Source organism: Nicotiana tabacum, chromosome 17 (assembly GCF_000715075.1).
Source record: "Nicotiana tabacum cultivar K326 chromosome 17, ASM71507v2, whole genome shotgun sequence".
Taxonomy (NCBI): Eukaryota; Viridiplantae; Streptophyta; class Magnoliopsida; order Solanales; family Solanaceae; genus Nicotiana; species Nicotiana tabacum.
In genome coordinates, this window is record NC_134096.1 from 72,092,053 (window position 1) to 72,112,744 (window position 20,692).

General features: G+C 35.7%; 1 protein-coding gene across 1 annotated transcript; it reads right to left on the reverse strand.

Annotated features, from left to right (window-relative positions):
• Positions 1 to 9,840: 9,840 nt before the first annotated feature.
• Positions 9,841 to 19,756, reverse strand: LOC107816661 (protein SUPPRESSOR OF FRI 4). The gene is made up of 7 exons (XM_075234482.1): positions 19,311 to 19,756; positions 14,573 to 14,673; positions 13,784 to 13,895; positions 12,218 to 12,621; positions 11,021 to 11,175; positions 10,879 to 10,932; positions 9,841 to 10,143 (listed from the first exon to the last, which is right to left on the reverse strand). The coding sequence occupies exons 1-7, from the start codon at positions 19,502 to 19,504 to the stop codon at positions 10,072 to 10,074; spliced, it is 1,092 nt and encodes a 363-aa protein (XP_075090583.1). The 5' UTR covers positions 19,505 to 19,756; the 3' UTR covers positions 9,841 to 10,071.
• Between the last annotated feature and the right edge of the window lie 936 nt (positions 19,757 to 20,692).

Sequence of the window (20,692 nt, forward strand, 5' to 3'; positions counted from 1 at the left end):
TGATTCCTTATGCCAAGTCAATTACTATCTTGTAGATATTCACTCAAACAACTTAAGCACAACCAAGAACATGATTAACTTACCTTAGTCACTGGATACAACTTAAAATTCCCAGATGGTGTAGCTCACAACAACCCTCAATCACACCACAATATTATAAGAGTTGTATTTTTTCTTGAATCAACTTTTGTGTTCAAGTTGGTGTGTAAACACTTGTATTTATCCTTGAAATTCTAATATATACGAGGGAGGGACTGACTCTTACCTTAATCAATAATAATAACACGAGATTTGAGGTTACATCACTTTGAAGGATCTTCCAAAATAGCCACAAGATGAAGAACTACGATCTAGGAAGCACCACGGGATTTCTAGCGTTTGATTCATGTTTTTATCTTTGGTTTTCACTCTAGAATCATGGAGACTGCTTTGAGAGTATTTTGGGAGAGTACAGGGTCTGGTTGGGTCTACAAATTACCCCAAATGAGCCTTGACCCGATCTTTAAAGGTTGGAGAATCACCCACCGCATAAGTGAGTCCCATTGGAGCTGCTTGCGCAATCTTGCAAAAACGGGAATATCTTTCTACTTCGATATCGTATCGACAAACGGTTTAATGAGTTGGAAACTAGACTCATAGACCTTCCGTTTTGTAGGTGGATCATCCCTTAGTTACAAGTATATTGGGAGAAAAGCTCAGCTACATTTGACCTAATTTTCAGCACATTATGAATGTAACTTGTGATACCTTTGCCAACTTTTGTTTCAAAACTCGCTTGACTTCAAAATGTAACACACAACTATCATACGACTAAAATAACTCATAACACAACCTCATTATCATATCAAGGACCCTAGTCTTACCTCAAAAGTACATGTTATAACATTCCAAACTTGTCGACTTTCGACGAAACTTATTTTTCGTCAATTCGTTTAGCTTCTAAGATTTTCAGTCCTCTTGGTACTTGTTATTCATGGTCTTAAATATTTGTAACATCCGAGGTAACATGATTAACTTACTTTATGTACTTTCAAATATAGTCTCATTTTTGAACTTATGTCAATTAACTTACGACACACTCTCACATACAAAAACATGGGGTGTAACATCATTCCCCCCTTTTGGAACATTCGTCGTCGAATGTTAACTGATGTGCTTATCAGGATCATAACCTATAACTCTTATGAATACTTTACTACTGTCCTTTCCATCTAGGTAATTGTTCTGTGAATAAATCCAATGGCCAGGGAATTCCCCTTTTTAGGCCTCTTTCTCACACTACGACTTGTGGTCGGAATTCTTCCAATCTCGTAACTGTTGCTACCTTATGTCATGCAGCATGCATGACTCTGTCCTTGTATGTGCGCTTATGTGACTCTTCTCTCCTTTGTCCTCTAGCTTTTAGCCTATCTCCAGGCTTTCACTTTGTGAACATATACTGAACTATGACAAATTGTCCCTCTATGCATCTGTAGGTGTACTGAAGTTCTTCGCTCGGTACTTTGTCGAACTTACGACTATTACTATATTTTGTTTCATAGCCCCAGTTATCTATCCTTATGCATTTACTGCATCTAGGTAGTCCATACTATACCATGACACTTACTTTGATTTATTATTATCGAGGTCTGCTACCCAACTCCAGGTTACTCTCTTGCCACTTATCCTATATGTATAAATCTAAGTTCTTTAATGCTTCCTCATTACTGTTCATCTTAAGAATGACAGCCTAATCATATCTTATACTTTGTAACTTTTATCTATCTATTTCTGACTCACCTTAATGTTGACCTATAATTTACCATTGATAACTTGAAACTTCTTACATAATACATTGTCACTAGGGCTCGCGTCGCATCGGGGAACATTTGAAGTGATTTGCTTGATCCACCTAAGGACGATACTATACTTCAATAACCGTATTTTATAATATACCAATGTGATTCATCTTATGGGAGTATTCTAATCCCGTGCAATTCATGAGATCCCTTTTCTTTAAATCGCTACTCAATCAAAGGCCTAAACATCATCCTCTTATTCTACTACCTGGGCAACATTCCATCTCTTCCAATGCTCCTAGTCTTAGACTCCTTTGAGTTCATTCAGGCTATACTGATCTTTCTATAACTTACATAAACCATCAGCTCTATTGTTTTGATGGGCTTAATTCCGAGGCCTTACCTATTATTGATACCTTCTCACCTACCTTTTCTTATCCTTACTCCTATCTACCTAAAACCTTATCGCTCTACCATACTTTAGCTTGCGACCTATACATATCTATTTATACTACTCACAACCTTCCATTAACTTGTTAGCACAATATATTTCCTTTCGTGCCTTATCATTTGTCTTTAAATGTAAGTAATTACTTTCCATGGCCGTTCTGCCACTTGTTGCATGAATACTTGGAATATCTTAGTCTTTCACATATTGGAATTCCATGGAACCCATATAATCTCGAATATTACATTTGAACTTTTTTTTTCCTTCCCGTTCATTAGCTATGATAGGTGCCACTTTCGTATGGAATGCATACAGTGTTGTCATGAGACTGTTGTTACAAAACCATTTATTCTTTAGGTCACTATGCTTAGGTTGAAACCTTATTCCTTATTTCCTTAGTTAGTCATTCAGGGTAGTACATAGTGGAGACCCTCTGACTCCTGTAAAGCTGCGAGCTTATTACATCGTATACCCGAAGAACTTTTTGATGTTCTTACTCGCTTATAATTATCCTTAATTACTTACCTCCGCACCCTTGTGTTGTAGGGTTGTTTCTGAACTGAAATTTTGATTGTCTCCCCAGTGGGACTTTCTTTTATTTTCGTAACACTAATACAATACCTTTAAATACCTCAACTTCTATCTGAATATTTCTCAAGGATCACGATGTCATATATGCGAGACTGAATTCCCTATGTTAGGGTTCACTACATTTATCTTACACGATCTGTTGATTTATATGTGTCCTCTTGTCTAGCCATAACTAGACTCTTCCTGAATTACCTACTAACTACTCGTTGGTCCATCCTTATATCTATATTTCGCGTAATCTCTCTTGGGTTATTTCCTTTATCTTAACTTACCTCTCGCAATGGCTCCTTATGTATCAAGTGTTTATTCGCACTTATTTATCAATAACATCCCGGGCGGGAACCCTTACTTTCTCTCCCCAGGGTCATGCTTGCATAATGTTATGGAGTCGTAACATATATGTGGGATTTGAATAAATGCAATCTCATTCCTTTCGCCTTTTTACCGCATTCTTCTTTTACTATTCCATATTTACCTCATCATCTTTGGCGTCTTTTCACATCTTCACTGACATCTTACTCACCTTGCGGTAACCCTTCTGTACCAAGGATAACTGAATTTTTTTATGCACGAGGGTGGCACCTAGTGTAACTGGCACACTTAGTCTCTTAAGCTTAACTCTGCTCACAGTGCTTGCTTTAGGGGAGCGTCTTCTTTAAAGGTCATTCTTCTATTGTCCATTCTATTATTGCCGGAACGCGATCTTTGAAATTCTCACGATGTCGACTATTATCATATCTTTCGATCCCTAATTCATGTTCAGCATATCTTGTTCACTAGCCCGCGCTGATTTTTATTACTTCGGGGGTCTGACTTTTCCTTATGGTAATCACGTTGGAGTCACCAACTCATTTCTCGAAATGCGGATGTGACTTTATGGATTATACTCTTTATTGTCTCAAGGCCATTCACCTCTTGTCTTTTCCTTCACTTGACTATAGACTCTATCATTCAGTCATATTTTGATGTACCGTCATCACCCATTTATTACATCTTACTCATAATACTTCATTTAATCTTTTCTTATTCTCCTGCTAATATTTTCGTCTATTACCTTATTCTGAAAATTTCAACAAAATATTCTTTCTCTTTTAGCTCCCCTTGCTCCATCCACTGGCTCTTTGGGTCGCCTAACATTCTCTCTTTACTAGGGATGTGAGCCATACTAAGGTAGATATTTATCCATTCCAGGATTCCAGTGCCTATCTTCTGAATTTTATGAACATGCTTAGTATTTATACCTAACTGTACTATTCTAAAGTGCACCATCTGGTGTCTCACAAGGAGAACTACTATCACATTTGCAATATCCTTCAAAAAATGTCAGCTAATGCTAACAATCCATCCACCATTTTGGGTTACTCTAACCCCAGCCGAATCCTGATATCCCATCCTTCTCTTAAACTATATCTGTTAGCTCTCATAAGGCATAATTGAGATGGGTGTGGCCAATTGTACATACCTCTGTTACCGTTGAAGGTAACTCAGAATACTTATATTTCTCTGCCTGAATTATAAAAACTGATAATCTTCACTAACTGGGTACCTCGTACCCTTCTTCACCTTAATTCTTTTACTTGTTGAAACTTGTATCTACCTTCTCATTCTCTCGTTGCTTTTTAAATCATATGGGTGGATAGATATTCATGTCTTAGGGCTCCTTATCAAGAAGCTTACACGTCTTAGTACCTACATAATCTACTGAAGACCTTATATTTACTCATCATAAGCATGATGCAAAATCGAGTCCCTCTAACTCAACTCTTCCACAACCACATTCAATTTCTTACCAACTGTATTTCTGGATGTAGGTATCGTTGTATTACGAATAAAGTAGAATTAAAGAGTTTGAATTCTTACAACCGAGCTCTACCACACGATCTAGAATAAGAAGACATAGTGACATTCCTAAATGCCCTATAGCCTCCTGCTTATAAGTGTGATGCACAACACACCCATAAACAAGACTCTTCTAGACACAGCTAGTAGACTCCCTAGGATAGAACTACTCTGATACCAAGTTTGTCACGACCCAAACCGAAGGGCCGCGACGGGCACCCGGTGCCTTACTCAATCGAGTACCAATGTAACATATCTTTCTTATCATACTATCATGGGTAAATGAGCCAGAAAGGCCGTCACGAGATAATTAGAATAAAACATAAGGGAATACTCGACATATGACGACCTAATATGGTGTATAAACTTATACATGTGACATACGGGCCTATAAGGCCGGCATCATTTGGACACTCAAAACATAGGCCGACAAGGCCATATAAGTATTCATATATATGATATCTGTCTACAAGCCTCTAAGAGTACGTAAACGTCATAAAGGTCATGACATAGCCCCGCCATACCAATCAATACATGTCCAAAGCATACTGACCAAAATAGGCAACTCCAGAGCAAGTGGAGTGCACCAACACTTTCCGCTGAGCTGATAGCCTACTAGAAGGACTGCCAATCTATCTATCGGGACATGCGGGGATGAAACACAACGTCCCCAGACAAAAGGGACGTCAGTACGAATAAAGTACCGAGTATGTAAGGTATGAAATCATAAATAAGAACAGTAATGTAAAAAGAGGGAGAGAAGATATAACCTGTAACATCTGAGTGCCTCTGAGGGCGACTGATATGAAATGCATGATACATAAATATATACATATACTTTTAAAAACATACGCCTCTATGTGCATCATCATCATCAAAGTGTACCCGGCCTCAAAGAGAACTCGATAAAAATGTACCCGGCCATCATAAAGCTCGGTAGTACCAGATAGGCAACTCTGTAGCAAGTGGAGTGCACCAACACCTTCCGCTGAGCTGATAGCCTACTAATAGGATTGTCAACCTATCTATCGGGACATGCGGGCATGAAACACAACGTCCCTAGGAAAAAGGGACGTCAGCACGAATAAAGTACCGAGTATGTAAGGCAGGAAAGGATAAATAAGAACATTAATGTAAAGAGAGGTAGAGAAGATACAACCTGTAACATCTGAGTGCTTCTGAAGGCGATTGACATGAAATGCATGATACATAAATATATACATATACTTTTAAAAACATACGCCTCTGTGGGCATCATCATCATCATATCGTACCCGGCCTCGAAGAGGACTCGATAAAAAAGTACCCAGCCATCATAAGGTTCGGTAGAATCGTACCCGGCCACGTGGAGCTTGGTAAAATCTAAGTGATCAGTGTTTGCACAATATGTGTCATACCCGGCCGACTATAGCACGACTCGGTAGAGTAAAATAGATATACGTATATATAATGCATGCTGGACTCATGGAATCACGTTCTAAACCTTTCGGAGTGACGTAAGGTCGTCGCACCCTCGATTAACATTATTGACATCCATACCATCAATATGAACCTCAATAGGATTCAAGGATCATACATACTTGCTTATAATAACTTTATAAGGAAAGAACAACATGGACAACCTTAGTGCTAGGAGTAGAACCGTTATGAAATATCGTATCGTCTATGTTCATTTCACTTTAGATCATACCAAAAGAAAGAAGGAAGTGACTTAACATACCTTTGCAATCTTCTCTCCAATCGTCAACCAAGCTCAATATGATCTTCTTACGTCTACAATGAGTAAACCGACTTCGTCGTCATCATATAAGCGTTGTAACTCTCATATTTCAAAACCAATATTCTACAAGAAAATGGACAACACCTCCCCTGTTTTTTACTACATCATATAAATGACTAAAAGTCATCAAAGAGCCCAAACAACAATAATATAATTCACAATAAGCTCTCTGATTACTTCAACAACCATTTTGAGCGGCAAACTCGATTTACAATTAACAAAATATAATTTAATCCAATTAATTTTCCATGAATCTTCCTACAATATCTATAGCATCATAATTATGCTTGCCATATCATTTTCAGCTCAAAATATCATAAGAATAATCTTCAGAAATAGTCCACACGCCTAACACCTTAACCTTTATCGTCAACCTCTTGTTTTTCATATTATCTTCTTCAATCAACTGAATTAGCACATGGATAATCTTAACAATATCATCCATAATATAATTAAATTATTTATAACAATTTTCAGCCACAACAAACTATTTATATAGCTTCAACACAACCCACAAAAAAAAAAGATAACGATTCCTTATGCCATGTCAATTACTTTCTTGTAGATATTCACTCAAACAACTCAACTAACACATGATTAACCTTAAGCACAACCAAGAACATGATTTACTTACCTTAGGCAGTAGATAAAACTTGAAATCCCCAGCTAGTATAGCTCACAACAACCCTCAATCACACCACAACACTATAGGAGTTGTATTCTCTTCTTGAATCAACTTTTGTGTTCAAGTTGGTGTGTAAACACTTGTACTTCTCCTTCAAACTATAATATATATGAGGGAGGGACTGATTCTTACCTTAATCAATAAGAACAACACAAAATTTGAGGCTACATCACTTTGAAGGATCCTCTAGAATAGCCACAAGATGAAGAACTACGATCTAGGAAGCACCGCGAGATTTCTAGAGTTGGATTCATGTTTTTATCTTTGATTTTTACTCTAGAATTATGGAGACTGCTTTGAGAGTATTTTGTGAGAATATAGGGTCTGGTTGGGTTGAAAAATAACCCCAAATGAGCCTTGACCCGATCTTTAAAGGTTGGAGAATCACCCACCGCCTAAGTGAGTCCCATGGGAGCTGCTTGCGCAGTCTCGCAAAAATAGAAATATCTTTCTACTTCGATGTCGTATCGATGAACGGTTTAATGCATTAGAAACTAGACTCGTATACCTTTAATTTGGTAGGCGGATCATCCCTTAATTCCAAGTATATTGGGAGAAAAGCTCAGCTACATTTGACCTAATATTCGGCACATTACGAATGTAACTTGTGATACCTTTGCCAACTTTTGTTCCACAACTCGCTTGACTTCAAAATGTAACACACAACTATCATACGACTAAAATAACTCATAACATAACCTCCTTATCATATTTAGGACCCTAGTTTCACCTCAAAAGTACATGTTATAACATTTCAAACTTGTCGACTTTCGACGAAACTTATTTTTCGTCAATTCGTTCAGCTTCTAAGCTTTCTAGCCCTGTTGGTACTTGTTATTCATGTTCTTAAATATTTATAACCTCCAAGGTAACATGATTAACTTAGTTTATGTACTTTCAAATATAATCTCATTTCTGAGCTTACATCAATTAACTTACGACGTACGCTTACGTACGAAAACATGGGGTGTAATAGTAACAATCAAAACATACATTGCATTTAAAGTAACAATACGATACAATACAATTGAAAACAATCATCCAAACAAGTTGTTACACATAAAAGATCTAAAAAAATAAAAAAAATTATTTTCTTAAATTATAAATTGTAAAGGGACATGATGTCCAAATAGCACCCAATAAGGTGAACTGTACAATTAGATTGATGCTTTATTTGTTTCTTCTCCCTTCTTCTTTATATATTTCTTTTTAGGTGTAATAGTTATTTTTTCCAATTATGTATTTCTGCTTGTCAGGTATAATTTTGTTATAAGATTTGAATTTGATTATTTAGTAATTACAAATTATCAATCAGATTTTTTTACTTTAGTTGGAGAAGTGTGTGATAGTTGAATTATTTTTTTCCAATGATAAATAATAACGAATTAACAATATGATAAAAGAAAAAGAGATGATCTTTTAATTTAAAATTAATCAAATACAATAGACCAATTACTACTTTAATATAAAAATAATAATTCAAACCAAACAAGTCATGGAGTGGTTATTTTAATACGGCCTTACAATTAAAAGGTTGTGGTGGAGTGGTATCCATCATTAGCCAGATGTCTTGAGTTTGAGCCATAAGTATAGTATTTCATTTTTGGTAAAGCGATTTACCCCCAAAGTAGGACTTTTCGGCGCAAATTCGAATTAGTTAAACCCAAACCGATTAACGAACAACGAGTGAAGAACTAAAAAAATGCGGTCTAAGATAAAAGAGAAGACTTGTAGATACTGTATAACTTATTTCTTTTGTTAAGTTAAATAAATTTATTAATGTGAAAAAAATTCGACTATACTAGGAATATACTTTTTCATTTTTGTGCTCTTTTGTTTATTTATTTATTTTGCTATGTACCTTTTTGTGCCACATGGACATTAAAGATTCCTATATACAATCAAATTGCTAGGTATTGAGGCATTGTCAATATAGTAGTAATATTTGTTTTTGTATACCCATTTATCTACAAAATGTGCCTTGTTAGACCTTCATGAAATTAGAGATGTGTTTATATTTTATACATTAGATTGGAAGAAAAGATACAAAATTTAGCTTCAAGACCTCAAAAAAATGTGTCGTCTCATGTATTTGAGGGATTAGAAGGAAAGAACAAATTTTGAGACTCATACACATGAAAAAGGCAATTTACTTAATTTCGAGAATGTAATAGAACTCTTCTATTGCATTCTCTGTGTAAAGACCATCAGAACTTGCAAAAATTTCTGACACCTAATAATGATATTTTACACCATTGCAGAATTACTATTCAATAAATCATCTACCCCACTACCATTATTGTGAATCTTTAGTAGAGTCTTGGTATAAAGAAGATATCTGACAAGCAAGCAAAAAGGGAAGCAAATCCAGTAATAAATTAACACCATTAACATGCCAAATGCAGCAAGAAAATATCAGATAGTTGATTGCAGTGGCAAGAATCTAACCGTCTGACAGTGTCAAATACAGGTTTAAAGGTTATGAATTATTTTTCGTACATTTATACAGGTTTCCACATCGAAACAAATTGTGTTCCGACAAATTCATGAAAAAGTGGTTGGATGGGTCACTTCCCTTTGGGCACTAAACCTTTAGAAAATCGAGCATGCATGAGGAACTTTGTTCATGTTATTTACTACTTTTTAAAAATGATATTACACAAATGAATTGAAAAAGGCAATTAACATGTCTTGAAAGCCAAATGCAGTACAGGTTATATATCCCAGATAAACCACTCTGCCATATGTGTGCTCCATTTCGAATTCCTTTCCAACTCATGTAAAATTGAATGCTCTTGTCAATATGTTTTTTCCACAAAAAATACAACATCTAAACCATCCTATGAATACAGACGAAAGGCAAATCTTCTCAAATTAAAACTTCTTTAAAGTTAGAACATTTTCCTACAGTTGCACGAGCACCCAGTCAACCAGAGCAAAATGACCAGGTCTAAAAAGCCATGCGCCCTGCAAGTCTGCTTTCTGATATTCTTCTGTCTATTGCCGCATCTATTGAAGTCATCTGAAAGAAGGAACCACAGACATGAGATTTTAGGATAGAAACTCAAAGGTTATTAAGACGATGTATGAGTCAAAAACATAGCCTGCTTTTTCTGAATTTGGCAAAAGAATCTGACCTGGGCCAAATTTGAACCACTGTTCGACCATAAATATCTATAAAATAATCAAAGTAATTTGCAAATATCTGTAGAGTCTATGCTTGCTCACCCCAAACCCAACTCATTTTAAGGTCAAAGTAAAGCTCAAGGAGAACATGTAACTACAGCAGAAAAGGAAATTTCCAAGAACTAACACATACACGCTGTTCTTATTCTTGTGTGATGCTAGTTGGAGATTCCTTGAGTGGGTGGCAGCATAGTAGTCAGAAATGTCATTACTTTAACTACCAGCAAAAGATGATGAAGATACATACTTGAATCTTTGATGACCATAAAACTGTTGGGATTGCTTGCCAACCGGAGAATGGCCAAGAGAAGATAAAGAAGCCCATCAATTAATGGGGTTGAAACACACAGTATAATTAATGGATTATCAGATACTCATGCAAGAGTACTAGCTATTCTCAACAAGATGAAGGAGAAAGGAAAGACTTACAAATTTGCTTTACGAATATGAAACAATAGTAAACAACTGAATCTGAGAAATGAAACTAACACCAACCATCTGGACATGTATAACTCAAGGCCATATCCATAGCCATAGGAAGGAATACAAGTATTAGGTAATTATAACTTACCTGGCTAGTCTCATCATGCACCTGATACTTTGGTAAGGACATTCTTCTTTCCTCCTGCAAATATTTCACATCAACACTTAGTATGACAAATTAACTGTAAGATATTAACTAGTATATTAATTAAAACGGAAAGACTACTGACCATGGACATGGCCTCATCATCCCAAACTAAATAGACCTCATTTGTTGCTGGTTGATTAGCTGGAACTTTGTTTGCAATAACAGGTGGTGGACCATATGAGGGCCCACCGGTATTTGGGCCAGAGGCATAAGAATGTGAATTAATTGGTGCTGGGGCTGCAGAAAAGAGAGAATGAAATGAGAAATGAAGAAGAGAGCTTTTCCACGTTCTATATGAGCCTTCATTCTTACAAAAGTATAACTCATATAGCCAAAATTGACCGATAAAAAGCATAAATCAAACTCTACCACCCAACAAAAACTCTATCAGAGCAGAGATTCAGGCAAGATAACTTGCATAATATTTAACGGAAAATATTATCTGAGGAAGAAATAGGATGTTCTTTTCTAGTCTTACACAAGGATTCAAGTCAGAAATAAGAGAAAAATGCATGCTGTACAAATACTGTAAGGCCAACAGCTTCAAAAGTCAAAATTCATCAATATAAAAAAAATTGCACCTAAGAACCCTTTTGTCCCATTTTTTCACCCATGGATCCATAGTAGTGTTTTATGACACCTAAATTAATTCCCACTATCAATACTAAATATTGTATTACAAGGTTAAAACCAACAAAATAATCTGACACCATGGACTTTCCACTATATTCTGATTTCTCACCGAAATATACGTGCATGTGCATCAAATAAAATTCACACTATCACCTCATCTAAGAACAACAACAACAACAACAACGACGACGACCCAGTTGAATCCCACAAGTGGGGTTTGGGGAGGGTAGTGTGTACGCAGACCTTACCTCTACTCCGGAGGACTAAAAATGTTGTTTCCGATAGACTCTCGGCTCACGACAATGGTAAAGGACAGTAGAGCAGTAACATCAAAGGAAGTCAGATAGATAACACCAACAACGTGATAACCAGAAAGCAGAAGGAAAAGCAATAACAATAAGCAGTAACAATGGCACAGTGCTACAGAGTTTTGATAGAATCAAGGACAACAAACAGGCTTTGCATTTCAATTCCAAAAACAATCAAGGAATACTACTTCTTACTAATGGATCAGAACAGAGTTGCTTATCCTACCTGGTGTCACAACAGTAAATTGGCAATAAGTAAATCCCCAACAAGAACCATGTCGAAAGTGTCAGCCCTTTAACAGAATGGATAAGATATTACAACAGAAGACCTTGAATACCTGAAATCTGATAACCAATGGTGGCAGGAGTGTTGTTGCCCATGTTTGGGTCAATTAAGCTCTTTGCATCAGCTGCAGAGCTCAATGGCACACTTGTTGACAGCATTGGCGCTGAAAATGGTGAACTTTGGGCAAGGTTGTTGTTATTAGGAACAACAGGAAACAAGGGCTGAGACACGGGAACAGGTGTGTTAGATGCTGGGAGGCCTGGAGGACCGACAAGCGTTGGTGGTGCAATAGCTGGCATTGGAGGCCTCACATTTTGCACAGGAAATAATGGTTGTTGCGGCAGACCCATTGGTGCAGGAGGTGGAACCGAGACAGCAGGATATTGCGGATACCAAGGTTGGGGCCGAGGGGGGACTGGCCAACCAGCGGGAGGCATTGGCACAGCAGGATTATAGCTGCACAAACAGGCCAGATCCATGTAAGATTTTTTTTAAAAAAAAAATCTGATCCATGTAAGAATTTATATACCTATTGGAGGTGCTGATTCAAAGTTAATAAATTCAAAGCATGCCAATAAACAACAGAATGTAGAAGAAAAGGTTAACAAAAAGATAAAAATGCCAAGGATAAAATTTCCCCTATTATCTTTTTTATTTTGTGACGATGGTCTCCTCGACTAGTCCACCGAGTAGCCAGTTAGAGCCCACAAGCATAAGTGCTGCCGTGCCAGTTCATATCAGTGTTGTAGTTGGGATTCAAACATGGAATTTCAAGATTGTTACTGCTATCCCTCAACTACTCAGCCCTCCCTTGGAGACATAATTCTATTTTATCTATATGCCAGAAGGCTAACTATAACAAGGAAGAAATGGGTCAACTTCAATACTGAAACCCAAGCTGCTGGACACCTGAAAAACTAGCGCTAGAATTCTTTACAGACCAATTGTTGACAAAATTTATTTAGGTATGCCACACCATCAGTCATAACTATAACAAAGTCAGATCTGGGATATACTATATTAAAGAGCTAGATTCCTAATCTCATATATTCATTATTCTGCTCGTTTGACCAAGTAATACAGATCCTAACATAGGAATCTTTCAGAAGAAATCAAGAAACATTAGGTAATGGTCAGATGTAAAAGCAGTTTGTAGTCCTCAAAAAGACCAGAATCAACTATAAAAGAACTAAACTTTAGTACAAGAGACTTCTGCTAAAATTGATAGCTGTGTTACTAGTCAAAATTGTAAAAGTTTTTCTTTTTCAAGAAGTACGAATTTTTCTTTGCATTTATTCTCTCTTACACACAAACTTATTCAAGGAATATACTCCTTGATACTGATAAACCGACACGAATGACAGATTCCATCTTAAACAAAACTTATTCAAGGAGAACATATGCTTTGATAGAAAAGATAAAAATGAATTGACTCCGGACTTCAAGAACAAAATGAAGAGATCGTGTCTCGCAACTTATGGGGGTATATTTTCTCTCAAATCCCAAATATCGGAAGTTTTTTCTTTGTGATAAGTAAAATGAAAAAGTAAGTATCCTAATTTATTCAAGCACAAGGAAATCTGAACGCATAAAAAAAGCATTTCCACGACTAACATACAGTGGTGGCATTGCACCAAAAGGTGCCCGGGGAGGGTATCCTGGAATTGCACCACCAACATACTGGGATGATGGAATGTCCACTTTGGCAGTTTTTGCTGGGGCCTCATCATCTGCAGGAAAATAAAAGCCATTGAGAGAACAAACTTGGGTTTATGTAGTCATGTAAGTAGAGAAGCTAGAACAGACAACTCTAGCAGAATCTATGGGAAAGATCTGCAGAAAGCTGACAAGGTAATACGCTCATATTAACTCAAAGATGAGATAACGGAAGTCAATAAAAGCTCAAACACAAAGGTACTAAAAGCTTAAACACATAAAAACCAGAGGACAGCAAGTAGAGAAATCGGAACATCAACTGCTTTTAGTTTAATAGATGCAAGGTTGGAAACTTAAAAACAAGCTTCCGATTTCTGCAAGTTCCACGCTTATACAGAAGTAGAACTAGTCAGGAGCCCATACTGAAACACAGACTTAACACCCAATAGAAATAAGACATTAATATGATACAAGCTCCAGATAGCTACTTCTTTAACCATATTCAAACTAATGCCCTGAACTTCAGTAGCACTATTTCAAGTTTTCAACACCCTGAATTTAAGTTCCTAAAACCAAGTTAAGGGAACATTCTTGCCACATTAGTTGCTATTCAATAGTAACAATACAATGGTATAGCAAGCAAGACAAGACCGCAAAAGTAACTTCTCTACTTGTCACAATTCAGCAAACCATAAGACTCCTCCGTGTCACTCAAATGCCAAATTCAAGCACATCACTATGATGCTCATACCTTCCTCTCCATAGTGAGCTGCTAAGACATCAGGTGGGATTCCTTGCATTCCATATACTTCAATATCTGTTGACTCTCTGCCGGCTTTGGCATTCGGTACCCTGTAACAGCCAAATACTCTTGCTTAATACATTTGATTGCAAGAAAAAAAAACACCTGAGAAAAAAATGCAAAAAAAATAAATAAAATAGCACGAACAATTATCAGCGTATTGGTTCCTCACTCACTCCCTGTCTAGGCTTCCTTGGGTAATTTGACCAGGCAAGATGATTTGGCAAGAAGAATAAAGAATTTACACAGATAAGTGGGTCGAAAGACAAGGTCAAAATTGCTTTTAAATTCAAAAGCACCCATCCACAATAGACCTAAGGTAGTATACATCAACAGCTATGTCTCCATCCCAAACAAGGGTCTGCTATATAAATCCCTAACATCCATTATGCTCCGTTGGACCCGTTTTTTATTGCAAGACTCAAAGATTTGTCTTAGAATCACCTATATGGAACATATACCCACATGTGTCCTACTAGATCTAATGCAGTATGACATTGACAATTTTTTAGTTGCATTAATGGAAGATAGAGAAGGGGAGTCTTGGCGTAACTGGTAAAATTGTTGCCATGTGACCAGGAGGTCATGGGTTCAAGCCGTGGAAATAGCTTGTTGCAGAAATGCCGGGTAAGGCTGTGTACAATAGACCCTTGTGGTCCAGCCCTTCCCAGACCCCGCGCATAGCGGCTGCCCTTTTATTAATGGAAGATAGAGAAGGCGAACCTCAGTGTAATGGCTAAAATTGTTGCCATGTGGCCAGAGATCACGGATTCAAGCCATATTCCCAGAGAGAGTAGAATAGAAGAGTTTGTCAATCTTTAGTTTTAGAAGGTTTAAATAAGTGCCTGTAGAGGAAACATCCTCTTGTAGAAATGCAAGATAACTTTGCATGCATAAAACCCAATGGTTCCCCGAACCCTACGCATAGCTGGAGATTATGCACCAAGATTGCTCTTTATCAAAAGGTAATAGCATGATCTTATACTATAAAATTTAACTTTTGATATAGAGAATAAATGATTCTTTCTGCAACTTCACATTAGGCAAATTCTAAAATATGAGAATATATCAGGCATTGGCATATCTCTATTTTTTTCGGTGATATTTCCTATAGTATAAACCAAACACCTGACCTACTTTACATGGTGCACTTTTTTTGAGTTAGTAAATAATTTTGTTAATAATCACACAAAAAAATTGCGCATAAAGGGATATCATGACAAGAATACCAATAATTACACAATACTTTTCTTGTTTCAAAGTTAATAGACACGAATTCCTTACCGGCTGCAGAACAAAATTTACGTATAAACTTTCTCAATTTGTCACATTATAACTATTTAACATAATGATACTCTTTTTTTTGTTTTATAAATTCAAAAGGAGAAAAAAAAACTTAACAATTCCTTCTCTAATATGACCAAAATTTCAAGCTAGTTTTTATGCTTTCGTGTCCCAAAATATTCGGATTAACAAAACTATATTCTTACACATCCTTCAAGGTATCTGCTCGAACATGTATTCAAAAGTAAGTACCCACTCACTTGGATATAAATTTTCATTACACTTTCATGAACAGCTTTAATAGAGGGATTAAAGAAGGAAGCTCATAAAGATGCAAGTTTTCAAGGAAATGCAATAACGAGAAGGAGGGGGAGGATCCTAGAAGCAGCATAATGCAAATTTCTATCTTTTACAATAAAAATCTTCTTTTTTTTTTGAGAATGATAACATTTTATAAATATAAAATAGCACAAAGTGTGTGCTGCTAAAAGTGTCAATAAAAATCTTTATTTTCCTGGAATAATTTGAAATAGCATATCTTCATTTTCCTTTGGAATATATGGAACATATATATGTCAGAAACCGTAATTAACAATATTTCTTGTACAATTTCTATCTCTGCAAAAACTTTCTCCTTTCCCACTGTTTGTGGGATGGGAGATGACTTTGAAAAACAAATCATCCTCCGCTAGTTAAATGAAAAGGAATTTTTTTCCTTCACCTGAAAGCTCGCTCATCTCCATCAATCATACTCATACTTTACCAAGACACCATTAGTTACCAACTTATAAGAAGAATCAAAGCTTCTCCCTTTAAGCCTCATCATATGTATCAAAATCTTCCAAATTAACTCTTGTTAACCACTTCCATTTAACTTCAAACACAAATCTGTATTCTCAAAAATTCACTCCTAAAAGCACAAAAAGGAAATTTCCAAATCTTCTCTTTCCCCTTTCCTCAAAAGAGCCATTGTTTTTTGTAATATTGTGTATGATGGGCTACAACTGGCGATGCCTAAGACTATATTTGACCTGCTAAGATGCTTATACAGGAAAGGTAAAGACAAAGAAACTATGAAGTGGATCACAATCCTAGCCTACATTGGGTGGACCTTAAGGAACGAAAGGAACCAACGGGGCTTTGAGGGTCACTCTAATCCAGTCTGAAAGATAAAAATCAACTGTCTTTTTTTGTTTTCCTTTTGGTGTAAAATGGAGTAGGGCAAATGATGCTCTATGTTAGACACTATAGAATCTTTACATGGATATGTGATGTTTATAGAGGAGAGCTAACCAGTTTTTGCTTTTTGCTGATGATCCTGATGCAAAATGGCCCAACACCTCCTTAGTGCTGTTTTGCTACTAATGAATTTTCCTTTTACTGATAAAAGAAAGAGCCGTTTTTATAAGTAAATAAGTATTCAAATCCCAAATAACGCTAAGCAAGTAAATAGGTACAAAAACACTTTATAGCTCCAAGGAGCTTAAGAGTTAAATGTACCCATACCTCCCGAAGCAACAAGTGCGGGATAACTATGACAACCAAAGCAAAATCACCTAGTATTTCTCTTATCAAAAAGAGATCACCTAATTTTTTGTCTCTCCGCTAGGATTTAAACTGGTCCCCAAGGTATGCACACACTTCATTGACCACAAGGTCACATTTAATACTATCTAGACACTTTTTTATCGGTAAGCAAAGTACTATCAATGGACGTTTTTTCTTAAGAACTCAACTTATATCTCTCTTTCCACAACATCTACATGATGTTATGAGCCATCCACATGACCCAACATTTCATACCCATAAAAGTCTCCATTCTGTGCTTCAAACCATACTCAAACAACTCTACTGTTTCTTTTTAGTTCCAACAACATGTTTCTCATGCATATGGTTTAAACTCATGCCCTTCCCTCTTTTTCCACATGGCCCATCATTATACTACTAAAATTTCAATTTTCTCCTTACAACTGCTTCTCCCTAGATCCAACATAAGTCTTTCAAAAGTGATGCTTACCAAGGCCCAAATATATAGATCGAACCGGTATCCTTAAAAGCAAAAATCCCAAAACATCGAAAAGGCTCATGGGGTGTGAAGCGAAAATAACAAAATAAACCGAAAAATTCTTTAAAGTGAAGCACACATTTTAAGAAAGATTAAAAATACCATACATTATTAACTTAGTACTATAATAATCAAAGTTCAACTAAAATAACCAATTTCAACATCCGTTCAACTAAAATAACCAATTTCAACATCCAACATACAATAGTGCCTATATGAAGAACTCCTCGGATTCAATGACCGTTTCTAGTAAGGTTGCTTTGGGCGTTTCATTGTACAATGAAGCGCACACTTTATCCTAAACAAATGGCTTCCAACATGAAGCGACGAACCCTCACTTTGCATTGCTTTGTCGCTTAAAGTCAGTCACCACTGAGATAGCCCATAAAAGTAGTTTCAGGTTCAAGGGCTAAAGCTTCTCTTAACATATAGATTAAAGTTAGTTGCTAAATAAATAAGAGAGTTTTCCACTATAACCTTACAAAGGCCAACGAATTAGCCCAATTACGGGTTTGCTTGGTCCGGATCACCAGAACGGTTATGAATTCTTAGACAAATTATAATTTAAATTACTATATATTCAATTTGTTTAATGTAAATCCTCTAAAATTGATTGCTTTTGGATAAATCATGTAAAGGAAGTGGCATTCATACAACATGCCAAGTTGGGAAAGTCTATAGAAGCTAATCAACAATCACCTTTTCTTTTATAAAAATTGTGTCTAAGCAAGCTTGCACCTCGACTATTTTTTCATATACCTACTACCTCCCGCCAGCACAAGTACCGAGTAACTCTACCCAACAAAACTTAGATAGATTGAAACAAATCCTAATTACCTATCCAAATCATCTATACACACTGGTATTTCCTGTTCATACCAAGAATTACATTAAAAGAAAGACATCCTTTTAGACTACTTATGTTCATCCTGCTACTCAGGAGACACAGAAAAGAAAGACCAGGTGATTTCCTCCATCTGCATTGGCCTTGGTAGGCAGAGTTAATTGGTCACAATTGAGAGGATGCCGGTAGTTAATAGAACAAATCCTTCTCCTTCTATTATGGAATTGGTAAAAGTGTATTGTTGTAAACATCATTTTAGAAGTATTTACTTCAAATATCAGTTAATCATCTATATATGACTATATGAGAGCTAAGGTAAGGCAAAACTTAGCTAGTATGTTGACAGCAGCAACAGCAAAACATACAAATACCACATTCAATGCGAAAAGACATCTATGAAAACAGAGAGCTAAAAAGGGCAGAGTTGAGAATGTAGCTAGAGAATTATCATTATAGAAAATAAAAATTAAAATTAAAATTAAAAAATTACGCACTTGCTGACGGTCTCTTTGTGAACCTGAAGAACGTGAATGGCCATGCCACCAGCAGTGGAAAGCTTCTTATGGCAAACGTGGCATTTGAAGTGTTTAGCCTTTTGATGCTGAACCAAAATCTTCTCATCATCAAATTCTCTATCACAATAATAACACCATACTTTATCGGATGCTCTCTTCTTCTTCTTCCCCATTATTCCTCAAAAGAAAACCTAAATTCCTTCCGCCTTTTTGCAGTTGGAGTCAATCGGAAGTAATCAACGTATGCCGGTTTGTTAGCTTTCGAGAAATCAATTCGGTGCTAGGGTTTTTCTATCTCTCTTTCTCTCTCTTTGTTGAAGGGGGAGAGTTTAGGGTTTCTCAAAGAAACGGGAGGGGGAGGGAGCCACTTCCTAATAATGAAATTTTCTTTTCATTTAGAGCGTGTTCGGAAAGCCCTCGGAATTGGATTTGGCCGTAATTCTGTGTAATTATATAGTTTGTGATGTTTGTCGGTACAAGTAATTAACACATCAGCATAGAATTACGTATAATTTGAGATGTGTAATTACGCTTTACAATTCTGAGAGTACGTGAGAATTTGTGTTAATTATAATATATAATTACAAAGTTACTTTTTAATTTATTTCCTTTTATTTTTATTTTTATTTAGTTTCTTTATAACTTTTTATTTTCATTATTTTAATTTCTTTTTATTTGAATTTTTTATTTATTTATTTTTAAATTTTAAAATATATTTCTTTGTATATTATTTATATTTTATTTCTCTACCTTTACTTCTTGTGATTACATGCAATTGCTCGTATATTTTATTTATTATTTATTTTATTTTCTTCATTTTGCGTATCTGCGTTATTATTCTAGATTTTGAAACTACACCTCCTAATATTAAAAATAATGATTCATTAACAAACATGGCATATAAGGAGTGATGTCATTAAAGTAGAATTTTGTTATTGAATGAGATTATAAACTTATTATGTTTCCTATTCTAAAGTTGTATTGGAGCTTATTTTTATTATGTTGGAATTTGACATATGTTAAAATAATTTTTTTTGTGGGATTCTGAAATTGTGTTATATTTATGGTTCCAATTTTCTTGTTTTAGTAGTATTGACTTGTTATTTCACATTGCATGTTGTTCATTTTTTAGTTAGAATTTAGTTTTGTCAAATATTTGCATAATATTATGATATTATATTTATAAATATTAATTTATTTTATCAAATATGCATTCCATTATGTTCTTACAAACATATGTTTTTAGTTTTTATAATTAATTAAACAAAATATTTTTAATTTGGAAAATATATATTAAATATTTTTACAATATTAGTTATACATATATGATTACTAATTAGTGTATATTCAAGAAAAAATAT